At 41.9% G+C, this 22785-nt stretch overlaps 1 protein-coding gene across 11 annotated transcripts in view; it reads left to right on the forward strand.

Annotated features, from left to right (window-relative positions):
* The window catches only part of celsr1a (cadherin EGF LAG seven-pass G-type receptor 1a), an 89936-nt gene that overhangs the window by 17357 nt on the left and 49794 nt on the right, over positions 1-22785 (forward strand). For all 11 annotated transcript variants that reach the window (XM_051391791.1, XM_051391796.1, XM_051391792.1 and 8 more), the window contains exons 2-3: positions 20462-20817; positions 20934-21222. In XM_051391791.1, coding sequence (XP_051247751.1) covers positions 20462-20817; positions 20934-21222 — 645 coding nt within the window. The remainder of the gene's footprint in view (positions 1-20461; positions 20818-20933; positions 21223-22785) is intronic.

The following is a 22785-nucleotide window of genomic DNA, read 5'->3' on the forward strand; positions in this document are numbered from 1 at the left end:
CACCAAAATAATGATTCCCCCTTCGGAAAAATGATTTACAGGGAATGAGGAAATTCATGCTCAAAGATCTTTTTCTTTAGATGGAGAGGTGGAGAAGCGAAAGCAGGTAGAGAATTCACATTTCAGTCTGAAGTGACCACACCTCAGAGGGTTCACACAAACAAAAGCTCACAGAGCTGACAGTCAAGAGTCAGGCTTTCATTTGCATTTTATCTTCCTGTACACAATCCTCTTCTCTCTGTATATTAGAATACAGTCCCCCTTACCATGCGAACATGAGCTGCTTTAACATGAAAAGCACAGGTGAGGAAACGGCTTAACATGTCAAAAGTGTGGATCTGTGTGTGTCTTCAAATGCTGATGGCCCTTTCTACAGCCAGAACTGACCCCAGCCAGTCGCTTTGTGTTGTATGTGTGAAGTGATTGTCTCAACGTGTCAAGAGTCACACAGGTAATAATGGGCCCACAGGACATTTCAATATGGACTTCAGAGTTTCAATGGAAAACCTTTATTACAGGGAGAAGTGTGGGTTAAGTACTCAAAGCACAGAAGTGGTTTGTGACCCTTGAAATCTTTGTTTTCCCCCATAGTTAGATGTCCCCTCATATAGCTCTTGGTGTACTCAGTCAGATAACATGATTCATATTGTGTTTTTACGTGGACCCCAATTAAAAATAGTTAACTTGTGTCCAAACTTGAATAAATCTAATAGTTTAGGAATATCACAGGCCCCATTTTCACCACTCTCAGCTTGTTTGTTGGTCTTTACAAGTCTTCAGTCTGTGGCCTTGTGTTGTGAGTTCTTGGTGCTGATGGGTTTTGCAGGTTCAGGAGTCCTGGGTTTCGAGAGTACGAGGCCCCCCACCAGTCATGTATGCGACACAGTTCCCGGGTGCTTCATGTTTGCACGAGGTGCGTTCTCAGTGGTTGGTGTGTGGAGCGGTTTTGAGTCGTTGGCCATAAATCTGATACCGCGTATGGATTGTAGACTTGTGGGGGGTAAAGCTCTGATACCAAGGGGCCCAAGAGAAACCCCTCCAAGTTCAACCATGTATGTGATGTAAGGAATGAGTTGGTTCAGCTCTAGAGTCTGGTGCTTACAGTTTCCTTACTGACGGTCCAGGCCGACAGCTGGTCCTTCATGCCTGGCATACTACTGCTCTCCGACACATTCATCATTACATATACACACACCTATGCATGTTCATGTTTCTTGGGTGCTAGTGAGTAGCTGCCCACTGCTCCTAATAGTTAGGAGGATTGTTGGATTGGTTAAATGCAAGGAACAAATTCTGAGTATGTGTAATATGTATTTGGTGAATTAAGAGATTGTACTTTTACTTTTCCATGAATGTAAACGCAGGACCGCAATATGCATGCACACAGAAAGGTGAACTGTACAGTAGAGCTAAAACGAATAAAGAGAAGTTTGATATTTGCTGATTTTAGATGAGAAGAATGTAACAAAATCCACCTCAAACCACCCCCAAAACTCACAAATGAACATGTTATACCAATCATCACATCATTATAAAAAACAAAATGTAAAAATGTTATTGTTTCTGCCTGCTTCCAGTCTTTATGCTGCTGAAAGTTAAGCTAACAGTCTCCTGCCTGTAGCTTCATATTTAACTTATAAGCTTATTTCCCAAAATGGCAAACCATTTCTTAAAGCATCATTTTTCATACATGCCCATCGTATTTCAGTAGAAGTTACAGGGAGCTTGGTAGCTGTAACTAATGTTTTGATTTTTGACTTTGCAGCTTAAGCTGTTTTTCACCAGTAAACTTATATATTGTAGGGACTTTGGCTGATCTGATTGGCTGTTACTGATTGATAGCTTGCCAACTATCCAAACAATCAGGCCACGTTTCCCCGATTGTTCAGCTCTATAGGAAATTAATAGATTTCCTGTGTGCTGCCAGCTACTAGTATATACTCTACACGGTCAGGAAAGGCGTCTTGAAACAAACTTAGACTTTAGCATTTCCTCGTCTGCCCTGTCTCCCTTAGTACACTCTTTCATACTAATTCTACACACAAATATATACACACACACACACACATACACACACACCAGGTCCAGGTGTGTGTTTATGGTACTGTGTTTGCTGTGGACACACTGATATGAGTCTAGGCCTGTCAGTCTTGTAAGAGAGTATCCATAAAATGACGGTGGAGAGCTGTGGTTAGTTGCTGTGGTTTGGCTTCAGGGGAACCTGGTTTACAGATGGGATGATCATCATGCCACACACACATTCACGTGCACACATACTAACAGTTAGCCTTGTATTCCCATCCATACCGCTTTTTTTATTTTTTTTGTGGGGGGGGGAGAAGGAGGGGGGGGGTTAAAAAGGAAAAAGTTTTTTATTACTAAAGCGATGACAGCAGCCGTGGGCAGGCATCGCACACTGGCATACCTCTGGCATTGCGTATGTGGAGCTGTCTTGTATTGCACGCAAATACTGTATCTTTACACGTTTTATCCTCCATCAATATCTCTTTTTCTGTCCCTCTATGGCAATTATACAAACTCTGTGAAGTATATAATAATTGAGGTTAAGCAAGTCCTAATTTTTCAAGATACATAAATTTGCAGGAATTAAATCAGTACATATTTATAATGTTTATTTTTAGCCATGCTAGTGGCATGACTCTATGGATGTCACTGGCTGCTAGGTGTGTTTGCCACTTTGGTCTTTTACTAACTATTGGATTGATTGACATGCGTTTTGTGAAGACATTCATGGTCCACAAAGGAGAAATTCTGCTGACTTTGGCAACTTTTAATCTAGTGCAATCGTCAGATTAAATTTAAAATTTGACCAGTATTGTGGTTTATGACCAAATACCCGTAAAACGAATGACATATCAGACCGCTAACAAATAAGATTCTGACCATGATAGATATTATTATTACCTATTACCTAAACATCAGCGTGTTAGCATAGTCATTGTGAGCCTCCGAGCCTGCTTACATTAGCAACCAAAACATAGTTATAATAAAATATAGTAAAAGTTATAACCATCCCTGGTTAAGTAGCTTTGTTATGACTGGAGCACAGCAGTTCTCTAACTCCCATACACACACACATATACAGGCTACACAAACACAGCCACACACACTATTTTCTACAACTCTTTAAAGGCAGAATCATTCCCTCTAGAAAACTATAGACCTCCCACCTGGATTAAACCACACCACGTTAACTAGCAGAGACGCAGGATCAATCGAGAACACGCACTTTCTATCTGACACACACATACACTTGTTTGTGTCTTACTAGAAGTCACGTCTCTTCCTACTTAATAGTTTCTGCATTCCAGCCTCCACCACAGGAATGACTTCACCTGCAAAGAAAACCAAGAAACATCCTCATAATTGAGTGAGACTGTGTGTGCATGTGCAATCATGCTTGTGTACATACATGCAGTGTGTGTTGATCTTCAAATACACACTCTAGATACGTAACATTGAGCAAATTGCCCTGTAGAAATAACTGAGGCGCCTGATAGAGCATTGAAGTCTCCCTCCTCCTGTCAGCGGTATTCACACACACACACACACACACACACACACACACTCAGAGCCAGTAGAGCTTGCGATCCTTCATCTTATTATAGTGACCTGCTTCTCCTCTCTTTCGCGCCCTTCTTGAAAGCATCGAAACATGTCGCAACACAACCCCAAAACTTTAATAACCTTTATTTTTTGGAAAATATTCTGTATTTATGATTGATTGACGCGGTGGGCAGAGACAGTTATTCATGGGACTATTAAAATTTGTCTCTCTGGGTGTCAACTAAATAGCTCTGTGATGTTGGGGCGTGTATCTGCAGGTTGAGCTGAAGTCATAATTTACTGTTTCCCCGTCCCCACCCTAATAAATCCCCCTAAAAAAAAAGGGATTGGATGACGGAATTGCAGAATGAAGAGGTAGAGAGAGTTATTTAAGGTGGAAAGAATAATGTTTGTCTCCCGCAAAGCAGCTTGTGAAATGTCAAATTGTGAAGATGCTGGAACACATTGTCACGATGTGGTCATTTTTTGTCTTTACCTTCAGGACGAATTAAAGAATTTACAGACAAATGATGTAGTTAAGAGGTAGATCACTAGTTAATTGTGTATTCACAACATGAAAGTTAATTTCGAAAGAGGAAGAAAGGAAACAAAAGTTAATCTTCTTGTTTTCTAATATAGAATCTGAGGATGGCCTGAAGTCCTGCTGCCTCCCTTATAATAAGAAGCTAGAGATACTATTATTAGCTTTACCGCGTGTTGACAGTAATTGCTACCCTAATTTCAGTGAGGAATGCAGTCAATTTGTCAACATTGGTAAGAACTAGTGAGACCACCTATGCCCAAAACTATGAGGTAATGTAGTGTGAGTAGTGACAAGTCTCTGTCACATTGTGATGGACAGCAAAGAGTCGGGATTGCTCATAACTGCAGTGTTTCTGCAGAGTATGGACTAGAAATGACTTCCAAGACAAGCCCTGTGTTTAATGCAGGACAATTTACATGTTTAACTTGTGAGTTAATCATTCTAACCAATATGGGTTATAATAACTGCGGCATCTGGAGAAAAGGGGTTAGGATTGGCAAGGAAAAAACAGGAAAAAAATGTAGCATCTAGTTACAGCTTCAACTTTCTTTTTTTGAACTTGTTGCAGATTTTTTCAAATTTTCTTCGTCCAACCACGTCACTATCACAGCTCATACAAGCTCTCATCATTTCCTTATAATTTCCAACTGAGAATATAAGGGCTTACAAGTTACAGGTTTATTATTAGTGTGTGAAACCGTAGCGAACACCCCTAAAGCAATTATGGAAAGAAATTAAGGAAGCTTCATTGCCTAATATAGAAACTGAAATGTAGAGATCTAGGGACATTCTACAATAAAGAAAGAAACTGGTAAGTTGACAGAAACTGATACGTCTCACTACCTCGCTCCTTTTCTTTTCCTGAAGCTGACTCATTATCACACACCATTCTTGTCAGCCGTGTCACCAAGCACAATACATTGACATTTAACTGACCCTCTGGAGGAGAGGAGGAGGGGAGAAGGAGAGAAGGAGAGAAGGAGAGAAGGAAAGAAGTAAACAGAAGAGGTGGAGGTGGAGGCAGGAGGAGCAAGATATAGGGTGAGAGGAGGGAAGTTTTGGCTATGATAAGAGCTGAAGAGATAGATGTATATTGAGAGGAAAGTAGTAAAATGAGGTAAAGAGATAAATAGGAGGAGGGGTTAAAGGAAGGAAGGGGTGAGGATAGAGGAAAGAGGCGGGGGGGTTTCTCCCTTTTTTACCCTCACATTCCCTCTTTTTCTGACTTCAAAGAATCTCCCGGTGAGAAGGAATTATTCCCCTCCGCTCAACCGTACCGCTTTGTTACACCACTGTTTTCTTCCCACTAGTCCTCTACCTACCTCTGCAACCCCCATCATGGCCACATTTACTTATAGTTTCCAAAGAGAATAGTCTTGTAAATGTGGTGTTAAGGGCTATTCAGATAGCGCTGCTATTATAGCCTGAGGGTATATGAATCCTTTCTTTCTGGTTTCCTTTATGAAAGCAAAAATGTAGATTGTCTTTAACTGTTGCACAAAGTTTTTGTCTTAATTTTCCTCTCTCAAAGACGCACAATCCGTAGGGAATTACCGGGCTCCCTGGAGATTAATGTGATGAAGGCCCTGACCAGTAAAACCTAATAAGGGCCCATAAAACCCAGACACAAAAAAAAACACATGTGGAGCACAAACAGTCTTTGTGAAATGCACCTGAGCCACCGTCCATAGTCTTTTCTCTTTCTTTTTTTTGTAACCCAAACAGAGAAAGAGAGAGAGTAAGGTATTTGAGTTGTGGATCGTCCAGGCTGAATCAGGGCCAAGGGAGGATAGAAACATCAAGAGGTCAGCTGGCAGGCAGCAGCTCCAGGTGGGCTGTGAGCCTGGCCGAGTCCAACCAGCATGGAGAGACATCTGTGTCTGTATCAACAATGTTTCAACCTGCTGGCTTGGTCGGTTGCTGACTAACCAGCGGACTGAACGCATGAATGAATCAGTGAATCTGACGGCTTGACTGGCTGCCTGGCTGACCGAATTAATGACTGAATAGATTCATGAATGACTCATTGATTGAACAAATGTTTGGCTGGGTGACCAACTGGCCTGCAACATCTGAACAGCTGATATACTACATGTGTTAATGCGGCCTGTCAGTCGGGGAAATTAGCAAACATTTGGAATGCCGTCTGAGCCTCTCAAGAAACCTAACACTAATGACGCACATTCGTTTATATTTGGGAGCTTGATGAGAATTTATTAACAGTAAAGCTGGATTACATTCATTCAGTTTCCTGTGAATCACCCGTGCATGTAAAAGCAATCTGAATCAAGCGTGGGAATGGCGGACTCTGCCACTAACTCTGATTGCTACATAGAGGAGAGGCAATTTCAAAATATATACATTAAATGACATGATAAAAAGAAAAAAAACTGGATTTAATTATTATGTAATGAAAATCTGACAGGTTGTGTCTTTAAGGACCACCGCACTGTTCAGTTGAGCTATATTTCGGTTAAGGACACCACATTTATTAAAGAAAACACCTTTTAAGACAGCTTACAAGCCCCGATGTGTGAATGTGGGTGCTCAGTATTTGCAGTGCCATCTTCTGATAATTGTTAGCTTTCACTCTTCCTCTGACAGCCTCAAAGTTCCGGCTACTACATTAACAATTTATAGTGTTTCTTCTAGACTTCCTGAAGTTGACAGCAGGTCTGAAAGCAAGCCTCCAGGCCTCGAATACTCAACAGGAGAACAGAGGGCGAGGTGGTTGGGGAGTTTTACCGTGGCTAATTAGGAATGAAAACTAACAATTATAGCAGCCTGCTTTTGTAAAAGTCATTCTATTCCTCTATGCCCAGACATAAAGTGAGAAATGACAGGTATTCTTTTCATCCAGTGGCTAACCTTGTAACTAGCAGACCTGCCACTTGCTCCGGGATAGTTAAACAAAAAAGGGGAGGATGTGTCTAACATCAGTACTGTTTGAATAATGAAAAAGTGGAACCGAAGGAAATCTGTAACATGTAGGACTGAAGACCATGATGACAAACAATTTATTTATATAATTATGTTATATTTTATTCATGTTTAGTGTGATTGTAGACCTGTATATACCTGCGATTGTGGTTATGATATCATTGCTTTTAATGGTGTCATTAGAGTAATTATATATATTTTTCTAAATGTGTCTTATTGAACAATTAAAGCCACTTCCTTTTTGTATAGTATGTAACTATTATCAGTACTCATTCTCAAAATATTGTCACATCGTTGCAGAGCTGAAACAGTCAGCTGATTTATTTTAGTTCACTAACAGGAAATTTATGAGAAAAGGTGAGGTGATTTGCTGCTTTTGTTTGGTCTATGTCATTACTAGGCAGTCTTATACTCCGCTTCAAATACAAATACTATATTCATTTCATGGAAGACCATGTAGTGTCAGGATGAGATAATTTCTAATCTAACTGCCCCTTTACTTGGGCAGCCCGTGTCTTTGCGAGGAGGTGGAGCTTGGCAGAGAGCCACTTTAGTGCCCGCAGGGGTGCAAGCAGGATGGGGGTATTCAGCGTGCATTCAGCAGGTGTCGGTGGGCTATTCAAGGGTGTCGGGAGGGTCAGTGTCTCCCGAGCTTTGTCCTTACAGCGACCACGAAAACAACTCCACACATCCACACACTTGAACAAACACACACACACACACACACACACACACACACACACACACACACACACACACACACACACACACACACACACGTCTTAAAGATTTGCCCAAATCTCTATTTAAATTGACACAAGTCCCATGGTTTCCCAGGGCAACCTCCCTGCGACTCCCCCTTTTTTTTTTACCCTGCTTTGTTGAAAAGAGCCAATCGTGCATTGGCTGGTAACTAGGCACCCTATTTATCAGTAACCAGCACCAACAATAACTGTAACCCGACACCTTCTCGGAGAGAAAGAGACGGAGGAAAATAGAGAGTTGGATTGAGACGTTGAAAGAAAAGGAAAGGAAAGGAAGAGAAACGGAGAGTCAGGAACTACCAGAAAATAATATTAAAGTTTATGTTTAAAATATTCCTTTTATTAGTTTATATATTTTGTATTTATATGGATTTCAAGTAGATTAGTTGCTTTTATAAACTGCTTAAGCGTCTAATTTAAAATGTTAATACTGTACAACATCAATAAAGTGTCTGTAATATAACTGAATGAAAGAAATTCAAATGTGCGAACGAGAGCCAGGATGAGCGAGGGAAGAGAGCAGCAACGACAAGAGGCAGAGAGAGGATCCAGTGTCAGTGTAATGGATACTTGGGTCCTATTAGGCCATTCATGGCTGGGTAGCTCTTAAGAGAGCGGTGCAGGTCGACCTGTGAGCAGGCTTTTGATCAGTGTGCGCCCCCCAAACCAACTATTTGTCCGCTGTTAGCTTATCAAATGGGATCAATGCTAAACAGTGCAGGAGAGGAGGAGCAGAGTGTGCATATGTGCATGTAAACACGTAGCTGTGGTTTAAATGCATGTGTGGGTGCACAATTAGCCATTCTACTTCTGTGTATCTGTGTGTGTATACATTTGTTTGTTTGTAATGGCAGCTGGGAATGGGAATGTGTGTGTTTGTGTCTGAGGATGTTGTGAGTGCAGAGCGGCATAGCCTGACCAACTGTTGACTAGGCTGCACTACCTTTAGATAGCGTGTGTGTGTTTTTGTGTGTGTGTGTGTGTGTGTGTGTGTGTGTGTGTGTGTGTGTGTGTGTGTGTGTGGTGTGTGTGTGTGTGTGTGTGTGTGTGTGCATTCCTGGTTATAGCTGAGTGATTCGCTCCTACGAAACAGAGAATGGCCCATTTGACTCTTCACCTTTCTGTGATCTCTTGAATAAGGACTTTAAAAAGATCTAATAATGCTAATACTAATCAGCCGACCACACACACACACACACACACACACACACACACACACACACACACACACTGAAAGGACTCCCACTCAACATGGTGACATAAGTAGACATCAGCTATCCTACAAATGGTATCGATGTGTATGTAGTTGTTTATGCACTAAAACGCCTACATATTAAAAGGTGTGACTTGCACCATGATTTAATGTGTGGCTTGGTGACATGTCGGATCCACTTGGTCCTGACTAAGGACAAAAAACAATTATTGCCTTATAGTTATTACGCAGGGAAGGACAAAAACAAAACACACATCTGTTTGAACTCTGTATGAGTTTTTTTTACTTTTTTAGTGAGATGTTTGAAGCCCTTTTGGGGTTTTTTAATCTCACTAGCACATTCCTTTTTACTCATTTAATGCAATTAGTTTTTTATGTCTTTATGTTATTTGTGCAAATAAACAATCTATAATTGTTAAATATACTGCTTATTGCTTCCTTGAAAGTTCCCACAATCAGCAGAAGAATATATGTGTCACATATATCATATGTTCGCTGCACTGAAAGGGAGATGGACAGAGACCTGTTTGAGGCGGTCTCCATTCAATTGACAGCTTTCATATCAATCATAAATGAACCTAGCAAAATGGATTCCTGCTGTTTCTCTGTATATCTCAGCACTTTGGTCTCCAACCTACTTTGTCCTGTGGGTTCCTTGGACACTACATGGGTTTCTAAGTGTCTGTTAGTGGCTAGTAAAGTCATCCCTCACTCATTCCATTTAACTTCTTCATCCTTTCCTCCACTTTACCCGTCTTTCTTTCCAACCTAATAGACAGGATACAAAAATATGACATCCTCCTGTTAAAAAAAGAATACCTACAGTTATTAAAGTACAGATAGCACTCAAAACAAATTGTGGTATCTGTTGATGGTCTTTCGCAGAAAGCAGGATGACACTTTTACCACTAGATCATTGAGAGATACTGAATGATTAATTAAAAGTGACGGTTAAATTACATTTTGCAATAGAAGTCTTCAATTAGACTGTCTCTCAGTTGTCAGACCAATACAGGGAAGCTGTTCCTGGATAATTTTTCTGTCTCGTTAATTTACCCTCAGAGTGTGTGTGGGGTAAAACCTGGCCCACATCTTTGCCTGAAGGCAAAATGTTTTCTTATTCTTTCTTTTTTTTTTTTTTGTTGCCACCACATCATCTGGTGAAAACAGAGCCAGACGACACCTGGAAGCTGTGACCTTTGAACTTCTAATAAGAAGAAGTGAAGGGCTTTAACTTGATTAGTCGGCTCAGGAGAGAGCCATGGGGAGGGAGAGAGGGGGCTGACACAGCTAAAAGACTGAGTGCTCGGGCGGAACAGCAGAGTGGATTTAATAGTGTTTTAAAATCAATTATGAAAGCAGTGCTGCACTGAGAGAGACCTGATAGTGAACTCGATTGCCTCCACATTTAGCGAGCTAATGGTGCTTGATGCTTGCGCTGTTCGGCCTGTGCTTTCTCTTGGCCTGGTGTTCTGCAGCACAACTGGTGTTATGCTCTGAAATGTTGTAATTGAGTTTGTGTGAGCCAAGCAAAGTAAGCATCGCATGACACTGGCCTAATTTAGTGGACAAAGAATTTATTTCTCATTGATTTAAACAGGTTGAAAGGCTTAATCCAGTTTCTCACAATGTTTTCTCTCCCTTCACTACATATCTTCCCATTTCTCAAACTTGCTAACAACCAAATCTGATGTTCACTACCAGCTGCTCATTCTATCACCAGAAATCTTGTCACAACAACAAGTCTCCCTCCATCTCTGCTTTCAATCACATGTCCACATCTGCACTTCACTGATCGTGGTCTCTCTTGTATCTCCGTGATTAATTACCTTCTTTGGCAATAGTCTAGCAGGCAATGAGCTAACAAGTGCCCTAATACCAGTCAACCCTCAGGCACTAAAACAAGCCAGGCGTTCATTTGGGCTCGTTTTGCATTGTCTGGCCTCCTCATCCGGGCTCGTTTAGTATTGTCTGGGCACGAACAGTGCTTCTATTCTTTTCACCCGTTTCTCCCAGGGATCCTAAATGGGACATAGATATTCTAGCCGGGTCGGTTTTTGGCCTGGCACTCGATGCCCCTGAGTGCTCTGCTTAAGTACAGCCACTAAGGGCACTTGTGGAGGGCTTGTGAAAGTCCGCTCTGCTTAAAGGTGAAGGTGGAGGAGAAGTTGATACAGCGGCACAGGCTTCTGAACTCCCTCGTGTGCCAAGCCAAAGGTTTCAGGTTGATCAGATGGTTTCTAACCCCTTGCCTATACCAGATGTGTTTCCACCATGTATTGTCTGATGGGACAGATACACCCAAACTGGCATCATCTATACTGGCAGTGGAACGGGTTGTGCCTTCACTCATCCTTTAACTGTGATCCAAACCATCTTTTTACACTTGCAGTCTGTTTTTGTTAGCTGTTGTGCTGCTTACACTGCTTTTGGGGACAAATGTGATCCAGGAAGACTGGTTTGAGCAATAGATCAGTGAGCTTTTCTGATACCAAAACACTATGAGGGAGGATTTTATTACTCTGCAACTCTGCCAGGTAAATTGTTGAAATACAGCACTCGTGTTACAAAGTAACCTGCCAGGAATTTGCGCTTGCATATATTCGACCAACGCAGTGCCTTGCAGGATGATGGCACTGAGTTGTGGCAAAAGTTGAGCCAGGTTCAACTTTTTTGCAGATGATTCTGCATTTGTTTGACGGAGCCCTCTGCATTGGCACCCCTGCTAAGGCAACGCAGCTGTCCCATTCAATTGAATGAGAGGGCTTTGTTTTCTCATGTAATGCTGTTGTCTGTGGGAATTATATCTCAAAACAAGTGGTGGTTCATTTAATCAATTCTAGAGTTCTATTGAGCCTTTGATAGGCACATCTTGATATCAGCACACACAAGAAATCACAGGTATCAAAACAAACTATTCTTGAAAGATTCAAAATAAAGTGGTAACAGATCTAGATATAGAGTCTTGAAACTTAAGGATTGCTGTTTTCTAATGTTCCTTAAAAGGAGAGTGACTGGTTTTGTTTTGCGTATCCTTATTTCAATAAGGATGGTTTTGGAATTTTTATGACCCAAAGGATCTCGCCTCTGATTCCAGTTTGATCAGTGAGCTGCCTTCCCACCTGTTCTCAGGGCTGTTTGAATGGTTCAGTCACTGATCCTGGTTCAGTCAGTGTGTCTGCATGTAATCCCACCTGTTCTCCGGGATGTTATCCCTCTGACAGCCAAAGCCCACACCCACCCACCCAACACTCAAACCTCACCCACCCAACACTCAGACCTCACCCACACTCCCTGCCCTCTTCCAAATACTCACTCGTGGGGTGAAAAGAGTCTTTTGTCCGCTACCTTTTTCTCTATGAAGGCTCACAGAGAGAATAGAGCTGATAGCTGTAGTGTGGTCAAAATAGGATGAAGAGTAGAAGAGGAGAGGGAGAGGAGGAGGAAAAAGGAGAAAGAAGGGAAGGTCTTTGCCTTGTTTGCCCCCCCTGAAGAGCTGCAGGTGTTGCAGGGAAATTAGACCGCAACAGCTGTGTGTTTATGTGTGTAGGCTTGATGATATATAGTCACACATGCACAAACAATTTGCAACTCTGACACTACAGTTAATCAGCCCCTTCATTACAAGGTGGAAGTGAAATGCAGTTTCTCTCTCTAACACAAACACACACACACTTCTCTATCCGTCTCCCTCCATTTCTTTATTGCTGTTTTCATTCCTCTTATCTTGCTCACACTGCATATTAAATAACATACAATATATCATTCCCATCCTCTCCCTTCTTCTCGCTGTGCCTGTCCATATAGTTTGCCTCCCTTTTCCAGGACTTCACCCCATCTGACTGCCCAGCGGTCTAAATGTCTGTCAAGTTTATCTCCACATGTCTGTGTGAGTGTTCAAAGCTTAGCCCCCCCACCCCTCCTGTCCTCAACACTTTAATCAGACAGGCATACCTGAGAAAAAATACAGCCAAGAGCTTGTGGAAGGAGATGAGAGGGCCTTTCGCTGAGTGCTTCCAGATATGAGCGAGGGTACCCACACACAAACACATGCATCAGCAGCAGATGAGTGCCAGCAGATAGAAGCTCACCAGTGTTGAGTGTAAGCTGACAGAGGTTGTACAGCAGAATCAGTGGCTCTGTCAACCCTTGTGTAAAGCTGCGATTGAGGTGATAGCAAGGTGTTCTTGGTGACCTTTTTGGCTTTGTTCTTCCATCTGAAATCATTTTCTTGCTGGAATTGCAACCCTTTGATGTGAAAAATGTTATTAGATGTCATGAAAAAAGTACAGTGGGAGTCTGGTCCGATAGATTTATTCCTGAGAACCCATAAATCTCTCTCTTTCTCTAGTCTTTATCTGTTAACCTGCTGCCTCTGGCATTCCTGTGGTTAATCTTTTACCCTTGGTTAGCCTTTGTTTGCATTCGTAAATCAACACTGAGTCATGGCTAAACAAGCCAAATAATTAAACACATACTTTATGATGGGAATATGTAAACCAGTGTTATACTTTATACTATTATAGCCCAGTTTTTGTTCAGATTAAACAAACAAGATATAACGTGTTAATTACATGCTGGTTACCTTTTGAACTGGCCAGACTAGCTGTTCCTGCCTTTATGCTAAGCTAATTTAGCATAAAGCTGGCTTTTACTTCATATTTAGGATAGAAACATGAGAGTGGTATCAATCTTCTCATCTAACCCACAGTATGAAAGAGAATAAGTGTATTACCCAAAATGTCGAATTATCGCTTTCAGGATACAGTCATGCTAGATGAACTGTTCAAATTGTGTTATCGTTGTTTTGAGGATTGCATAGTGGGGCAGCTGAGAAATCATTGCTACTAAATAAATAACACCACTTGTATCTTCATACAAGAAGCAGAACTAGATTTTAATGACATTTCATTATCTGATTTGAAATATAAGCAACTGTGACCAGCGTGACATCATGTAAGTAGATTCGATGGCGGAACCTGCCACAGCAGAATGCAGTCAGGGCACCACTTTGGGCTGCCATGTGGTGGTACGAGACCTAGATCACTTCAAATATGGTTCAACCTTACAAATCCGATTCAATTTCACATAATAATTTCTACCAAGTTGGCAGGCAACATAAGCAATGTCGCTGCTATTGGTCGCAGGGGTAAAAATGGCGTCGCCAATGGACGCTTTTTACTCCTGTAAAAAAGTAGATTGTGCTACATTAATGTAGTCATACAGTTTGGAAGTACATTTGGGAGCTAAGCTTGATCAGGTCTGCACCTGTCTAATAGTTAATGGATGTGAAAGTTTGATTTTAGTTACTCACATATTTCACCAGCACAAAGCTGTAGTCCCCCAGGAGGGTCATTCTGAGAGTCGCTCCTCAACCATTCTCTATTGTAATCTGCTCTCCAGTCCCTGAGACATTTCTCCCTCATTTCCTGCTCTCACTAATCTCTTTTCTTCTGTCCATCTTTTATTTCTTCAGAGCCTGGTTTTACGTCTTTTGATTGATGGTGCTTTGATTGGGCTAACTTCAGTGTGATTTTTGCAGGGTGATTTCCCTCTGCTCTCAGCATACAGGATGTCTGTCAGTGTGTCTGCAGGCTGCTGATATGTGATCTGATGTTGGCACTGGTCTCCATGAGAGTGAAAAAGAGAGAAAGGGAGATGAGACTTGACATCTTTTTGGACTCTGAACAGAACAGTTGTAATTAATTTTGGGGGGCAATGCTTCCTCTGAGGAAAACTGAAATGTTTTAATGGAGTATGGGCACACACAAAGAGAGATTAGAGTGATGAGAGGGCAAGCAAAAAGATGAGATATATTTTTTATTGAAGTGAGCTCAGAGCAATTGAGAGTTATTGTTTTGGGCAGCGTTGAGGTGTGTTAATGGGAACTGAAAACAGAGAAGAAAAGAATAGCAAGAGAAGGTGAAATGCTGCCAAACTGAACTGCTCAAAGAGTTTTTGATCGTCTCTAAAGTAGAGCTTGCTGTTTGTTTGCCCTTCATGATAGGCTGGGGGTGTTCAGGTGTGTCCAATAAGGTGGAGCTGACAGTTGAGTTCCTGCCCAGTGATTGGCTGGAAGCCACTCAGGTTACAGGCTTTGTATTGATTCAAATATTTGAAACCTTTTCTCTTCAAAAGAGGGAGAGAAAGGAAAAGAGAGAGAGAAAGAGAAAGTTGTCTGGTGCTCTCTGGGATTTTACCTGACATTAGTTTTCATTGGCTGCTCTGCTGTAAAACTTTAACTGTGCAGTAAAAAGTGTTGCGGGGTGAAAAAATGGCAGAGAAAGTTTTTTACAATGCCCTGTCGTATGGGCTTCCTGCCATTATAATGGCAGCCCTCCCCTGAGCTTGTAACATTTTAAGCTCTCAATTACTATTCTCTTTAGTCATGATAAATGTCAGGATGGAAATAACTTCTTCAGCTGAGCAAGGGCTACTGAAGGAAGGAATAGTTCCAGGTTGGGTATTTTCCAAGTAAAAACTGGTGTTTTCTGATCCCTTTTCACATAAAAAAACAAGGAAAGAATGAAAATCTAGGATGTGGTGGTAAAAAGGATGAATGAAATGAAAGCAGTGGCCTATTGTCGGGGGAAGAATGCATAGCCTGGATTTTAGGGCTTTGGGAGGGCTGAAATTGTGTGTGAAAGGGGTAAAGTGTGTCTCTCTGGTGGGCTTGTCACCTCTCTGAAACCTGTCACAGCTACAAATGTCTTGTTTGTTTTCTGTTGTTTTACTGACCGTCCCTCTCGCTAACTGACTAAACACTGTTGTTGACATGACACGGTGGAGTTAGGCAGGGGGCCGGCCACCAGAGTTGTCTTTGTGCCACATGCACTTATATTTTTTTGAAATATAGGTAATGTAGCATGTAGCATGTTTGTAATTTGCTTGTTTTAGAAGGTTGGAAAGTTTGTAAGTTTGGAAATGATCAGAGTTTCAAAGTATTGTGAAATATCCTAAATAAGCTTTGTGATTTTAATATGTGTGTGTGTGTGTGTTGTCACGAGCTGTGTGTGGTTGTCACTCACAGTGACAGCTGGACAGAGTGAATGTCAACGATTTAAGTTGACGAGCACAAACCACAGACAGAGACCACTGTGTATGTATGTGTGTGTGTGTGTGTGTGTGTGTGTGTGTGTGTGTGTGTGTGTGTGAGTGAGATAGAACTATGTGGTCAGGGAGGCACACTGACAGTTGATATATAAATTTATTAGCTTTTTGCGTGCGTACATGGGTGTGTGGTCATTTGTCCTCATACACAAACACAAGTGTGTCGTTGGTGCAACTTGCTTCACAGGTCATTAAAAGCTCTTATCACCTCTGCAGCCCTCGCCACCTACAATGCTGGACTCTAAATGTGTGGCCTATTCACATATCTCCTTTTGCCTTTGTCAATAATTAATCAAGCCTACAACACACTATTTTTTTATTTTATTTTATTTAACCTTTATTTAACCAGGAGAAGTCTCATTGAGATTAAAAATCTCTTTTACAAGAGAGTCCTGGCTAAGACAGGCAGCAACACAGTTCCACAGTTACAGACAATCATTTAAAAACAACAGAGAACATATAAATAGAGTCACAGTCAGAACATCATCAAACAATGCATGTACAGACAGAAGAGCCAGCTTCAACATCATTATGAAAGGATTTAAACCTGTTTATAGAAACCAGCTCCTTAAGTTTTAGCACATTTTGCAGCTGGTTCCATGAAAAAGGAGCAGCATAACTAAAAGCCCTTTTCCCCAGTTCAGTATGGACTGTAGGCACAACACAAACGACTAAATTAACTGATTTCAACTAATGCGTTTGACACAGAGATCCATATTTGTCGGTGCTGTAAAGCTGTAAAAGTGCAATAACCGAATCATAATGTGCTATAAAACACTGCTGATCTTTACAAGGGCTATACAGTGTGTGTGCATGCTTGTAAATGTGTTCAATCACCAGTGCGGTTAATAGAGATAAGGGAGCGTGTATAGTTAATAGACGATTTATCCGTGATACTTCAAAAGTGTTGAGATTACACAGACGCTTTTATGCTCCCACCTCATGTTTTTACTTGCAGGGTCATCTATTAAAACCTGTGTGTGTCTGTTTGTGCATGTGTGCTGGTGGGTGCCTGTGTGTGTGTGTGTGTGTGTGTGTGTGTGTGTGTGTGTGTGTGTGTGTGTGTGTGTGTGTGTTTTGTGTGTGAGATAGCATACTTACACACATAGAATGTTTTTTTTCCGTGGCGTCTGCCTGTGACACACCCTTTCCACGGTTCAGCCCATCCTCTTCGTGTGTGTGTGATCCCATGCTAGCAGCTGGTGGGCTCTATAAATAGTGTGGGTTGGCATGCCCCTAGAAAGAGAAAAGGAAACAAACAACTATCATTTAAAAGTGTTCCATGAGTAAAATAAAAGTTATTTTATTAATTCTGGGCACAAGAAATGGAAGCGATATGGCCTTCCTCTAGCAGTGTTTAACAACTGACATGTCGCACTGTTTAAGTTATAATCGGTGCCACATGATTGCACAGCCAATGCAATCTCAATCGGATTTTCTCAGCACCGCCCCTGTCTTTTTCTGCCTCATAAATTCTGCTTCACATCTTTCCATGACTCTGTGATAATTTTTGGATTCAGCTCTTGCAGCGCTCCGTAGTGTCATTGCTCTCCCGCCGCCCTCTGCCAATCAGACAGTGCCCGACAGTTCAAGTCCTTCCCGGTCTGAGAATCTAATAGAGCGCTGACTGTATTGGGAGTGCTAATCTGCTGTAGTTTACTTAGTCACGAAATAGCTGCACTTGTGTGTAGAATACATACCGAAGCCCGATGTCCATCATCGTGAGAAAGCCATACACTGAGCATTGCCTTCAGTGGTAGTTTGTGTGTGAATGAGAATAAATAAATGTCAGCGAATGGGCTGCACTGCTGTGTTTAGTTAGGACGAGTGGTAACAGATTGTGTCAGGACCTACTTGGTTACATTCTCATTTGATGTGACTTTGTACGACTGGTGTAATTTTTTACTCCTCCACATTATGAGTCCATGCAAGCAGGATGTGTGTATTCAGCTGATGGATCTCTGACGGCAAGTTGGGATAACAGTGTTTTCTGCGACCTACAGGGAGAGACAGGTGTGGAGTTTGCAGAGAAATAAACACACACGGTAGCCAACAGATACGTCTGTTAGCACTGCGTTGAATGAGCACCTTTATTCCAGCTCGTTGCAGCAGCGACACAGCACAGCTGCTGTTTAGTGTCACTGTCCTGCAGAGTGACTTGTGAATGTGTGTCTGCATTTGTATGTGTGCTTTTTGTCACTCTGTTGCCACCCATGCACTGTGATTTATGTCCCATACAGCTATGAACCAGCAGCAGCAATCTTCCTCTGCACTGAACTAATTGACCCTTATGTTGCTTCCCATTGCGTGTTATTCGTCCTACTGCAGTTTGAGTTGACCTCCAGTCTGGTTAGCACTTAGCTTGAGACTAGCCCGATGAGCCGGCCTGTCCACACCCTGCTCTGATCGACGGTGCGACTGTGTTTGTGTTTGTGTGTGTGTGTGTGTGTGTGTGTGTGGGTGAGGAGACTTTAGGGTCCTGAGAAATGACCTCATATCCATCTGAGAGTGCACCTGTGGCTGAAACTCACCATGACTCTTTCACCCCTAAACCCACCCACACACACACACACACACACACACACACACACACACACACACACACACACACACACACACACACAACCTTGGAAACACACATATATGACACACTCATGTGCTCAGTATGGTGCAGCAAAGCTGTGCAATCCGACCCATCTCCACGCCCCGCTTCAACAGTATTATCCCCCCTGTGAATTTCATCTGGCCTCACCACCTGTTGTCAGCTGTATTTCACCCAGCCCATGCCCTCTGCAGCCTATAGCCGTCTGTTTCCTTCCATAGGCACCAGAGCTTACAGTTGTGCCTGAAGTAGGTATGAGACCAGACCCGACCCTCCCCGGGGGCAGAAATCCTAGACTGATCCAATTACTCCAAGCCAGGGCTTGAATCACACCGAATCTACTCCGACTGGCAACCACTTAATTCAATCTACCGGCAAAAGTGTTACAAAGTAAACAAGTCAAGCTGTTAAGCTGCAGCGTGGAGAGGGCAGAAGAGATAGGACTGGGTCCAACACGTATGGGTACCACCAGTATTGAGTTATATGGGCGGTCCCAGATGCTGCTAACCACTAAATTCAAGTTTAGTGTGAGGTTCTCAGCTCCTTACTGCTCTGTTGGGTTTGAAGTTGTTTCCCTGAAGTGACTTTGCCATGTTACATTAGCAAGAATACATCTTTTACATTATCTTCTTCTTTTCATCCGTGTCTTTAACATGAATCAGCTGTTGAAGATGCTAACTTTTAGCCTGGGACAAGCAGCTTTACACTCACTCCTTTTTTGTATCATTGTCCATCACTGAATTAGCAATATACCACGCATGCAGCCATCTTAAATATTATTTAGGACTCTTCTATCAATTTCTCATTTTCATACAAGTTAGCTGGAAACATTTAAAAAGTCATCCAGAGCCAGAACAGACTGATGGAGCTAAGGCTAATTAGCTAGCTAGCTACAGTTAAAATCTCCCATCAATAAAATGAAGGCCTGCTTTTTTTAAAGAATTACCACATATTTTGAATGGTAAATGTATTATTGTACATTATTATAATTGTATTATTATTTATTTTTTAAAATGTACATTCATATTTTCATACAGTGAAACTTTCTATAACAATATTTAGACCACTTTGAGATACCTAAACTGTCCACTGAAGAATAGATGAGCTAATAATTTATATTTACTTTAAAAGAAAAAGGTATGGTTGTAGTCCAGAAACATAAAGACAGAGCAGTTTGGCAGTAAATCAAGGGGCAGTCTCAATGTAACACAATAGTCCGGAAATATATTCATACTATTACGGGGGAAAAATCATCATGTTTCTATTGTATTGCTGTTCTGCAATTCATTATTATTTGTACAAGAGGAGGTTTCTTTCATCTTGAAATAATAACTAGATTTCAAAAGACATTTCTGAACTATTTGACGCCACTGTCGCCACCTTGTAAACTTTGGAAACGCGTGGCTTTCAAGTGTGTGTTGTTGTTGGCTCACTGTGACCTTCCTCTGCTTTGTTGATACACGCTGTATCACATAAAGTGCTCACCTTGCTGAAACCTGAACTCATGTCTAAAAACAAAAGGGCCTGGTTTGGGTCCTTTCATCTTTGTTGGCATTTTTTGACTTTTGTAGTCCTCTATCAGACTGACTAGTTGAACCTGTTTGTGCTGTGTGATCGTGTTTTTGTTGCTCAAGTTTGATGATTTCTCTACCATGCCATTTGGAGCTTCCAACAAGTAAAAAGTGTTTAACAGTCAAATATTTTCCCTTTCTTTCATCCAGATGGTCTTCATGTCGTTGTGGCCCTCTGCACGCTGCGTGTCACCATCATCACTGATGACATGTTGACCAACAGCATCACGGTGCGTCTGGAGAACATGTCCCAGGAGCGCTTCCTCTCTCCCCTGCTCAGCCTCTTCCTTGAGGGCGTTGCAGCTGTGCTCTCCACCAAACGGGAAGCGGTATTCGTGTTCAACATCCAAAACGACACTGATGTGCAAGGCTCCATCCTCAACGTAACCTTTTCGGCGATGCAGCCTGGAGGCGCTGCGGGTAAAGGGACGTTCTTCCCATCGGAGGAGCTGCAGGAGCAGATCTACCTCAACAGGACCCTGCTCAGGCTGATATCCTCTCAGGAGGTAACATATGTACAGAGACACACAAGTTCACACATACACATTCACACAAGTGATAAAAATGATACAATTCTCCAAATGCTGAACTCACATTTTAATGCACTTTTTCTTCTCTCCAGGTGTTGCCGTTTGATGACAACATCTGCCTGCGGGAGCCCTGTGAGAACTACATGAAATGTGTGTCGGTGCTGAAGTTTGACAGCTCCCCTCCCTTCATCGCCTCCGACACGGTTCTGTTTCGGCCCATCCACCCCATCAATGGGCTGCGCTGCCGTTGCCCGCTCGGTTTCACAGGGGACTACTGCGAGACCGAGATCAACCTCTGTTACTCAGGACCCTGCAAGAACAACGGGACATGCCGCAGCCGAGAGGGAGGCTACACCTGCGAGTGCCCAGAAGACTTCACGGGTGAGTTGTCAACTCGGAAGCACAAAATAAAAATTCAGTAAATCATTTTCTACTCAGACCCAATTATTGACTGGTTATGAGTGACCGTTTGGAGTTAAAATTATCTTCATGCTGCATATGGTCTTGGTGGCAACTAAAAATTATTACTTTTGACACCTCTTTATTATATTTATTTATACCTCTTAAGAACTTTTAATATAAATATCTCACCATGTCTTTTTTTTCTTCCTAAACTAAACCATACTGTGCTTAATACAAATTACACATATGTGATAATAGGCTGTGTGTATTGAAGTAACCACAGGAGATATAGAGACATATTTGTCCAAAGAAAACGTTGAAAGTCTATTATAAGTATGTGCAAGGGCTCGTGTTCTTTCTGACAAAGGCTTTAATGACTTTTACAAAACTGCAAAACCGCACTGACAGGTTGTAAAAGCTCTCACTACCTATTGTTGTAGCTTGAGGTTGACCCCGGTGAGTGCAGGGAGGGAGAACATGCTTTGTAATACTCTAGGTATAGCCACACACACACACACACACACACACACACACAACACACACACATACAGTAGATTTATTGCTGTATAGAGGTCTATGGAATGCTGACTACACTGGTTAAACCAGATCCGCCTCAAATATCCCTTAACCCATTCACCAAAACCACATTAGCTTTAAAGACATTTTTGCTTTAAAACTCAAAAAAATATCTATCTAACAATCTAACATCTTAATATTGTGGAATATGAACATTAAATGGAGAAAATACAGTACAGTTTACAGTGGTAGCTCTGACACTCTAGTATAACATGTCATGAAAATGTGGCGCCCTTTAAACCACATGGTTTCGGTGCTACTTGAAAGTAAGTGATGTCTCTCTATCATTGTTTTTAGAGAAACAAGTAATTGGAAAATAGGTTTTTCGGATCAGTTAAAATTGTTGACAAGTAAGAGGGACCTTTTTCACCGGTGGTATCTTTTTTTTATATAGAGTGAGTATATAGTACGTTAGGTCACCAGGAACTGGATATGAAACAGAATAATATGTACACCAAATAGGTTCCATAGAAAAATATTTATTTTGCAAGTGATATTACAAGCACAAGGCTCGTCCTCAGACTTTTGAGGAAAAGTCTTGTGCTTGTGATTTCATCATGTTTATTGGCCAGGAACAGCGCTCCAAATGTTTCTCCCTGTCTGCCTGATGTGTTTTGATGAGCTGTCCCTTTGTTATTTGTATCTTGTGGCCTACTAACATGCGCACAAGGACGCGCCCATGTATGCGCACGAGCAGGCGGGTTAGAAGATGTACATTCCTGCCCATGGTCTCTCCACAACCTTTAACCTAACCCTAACCCCTAACCCTTTACACTGATTTAGAGAAAAGGACAAAGAAGCTCTAAACTCTGGCTGGAAGCTGGCAGTTACAGTAACTCTGCACAGCATTCACATGGTAGATGAACTATGGGAAGCCTCGGAAGCTTTCAGCATTCCCATTGAAATCACTTTCCGAAATATTTCCCGATGTCACTGATCTTCCTCCCATACTTCCCCCTCGTACAT

Source organism: Dicentrarchus labrax, unplaced genomic scaffold (assembly GCF_905237075.1).
Source record: "Dicentrarchus labrax unplaced genomic scaffold, dlabrax2021, whole genome shotgun sequence".
In the NCBI taxonomy this organism is placed as follows: domain Eukaryota; kingdom Metazoa; phylum Chordata; class Actinopteri; family Moronidae; genus Dicentrarchus; species Dicentrarchus labrax.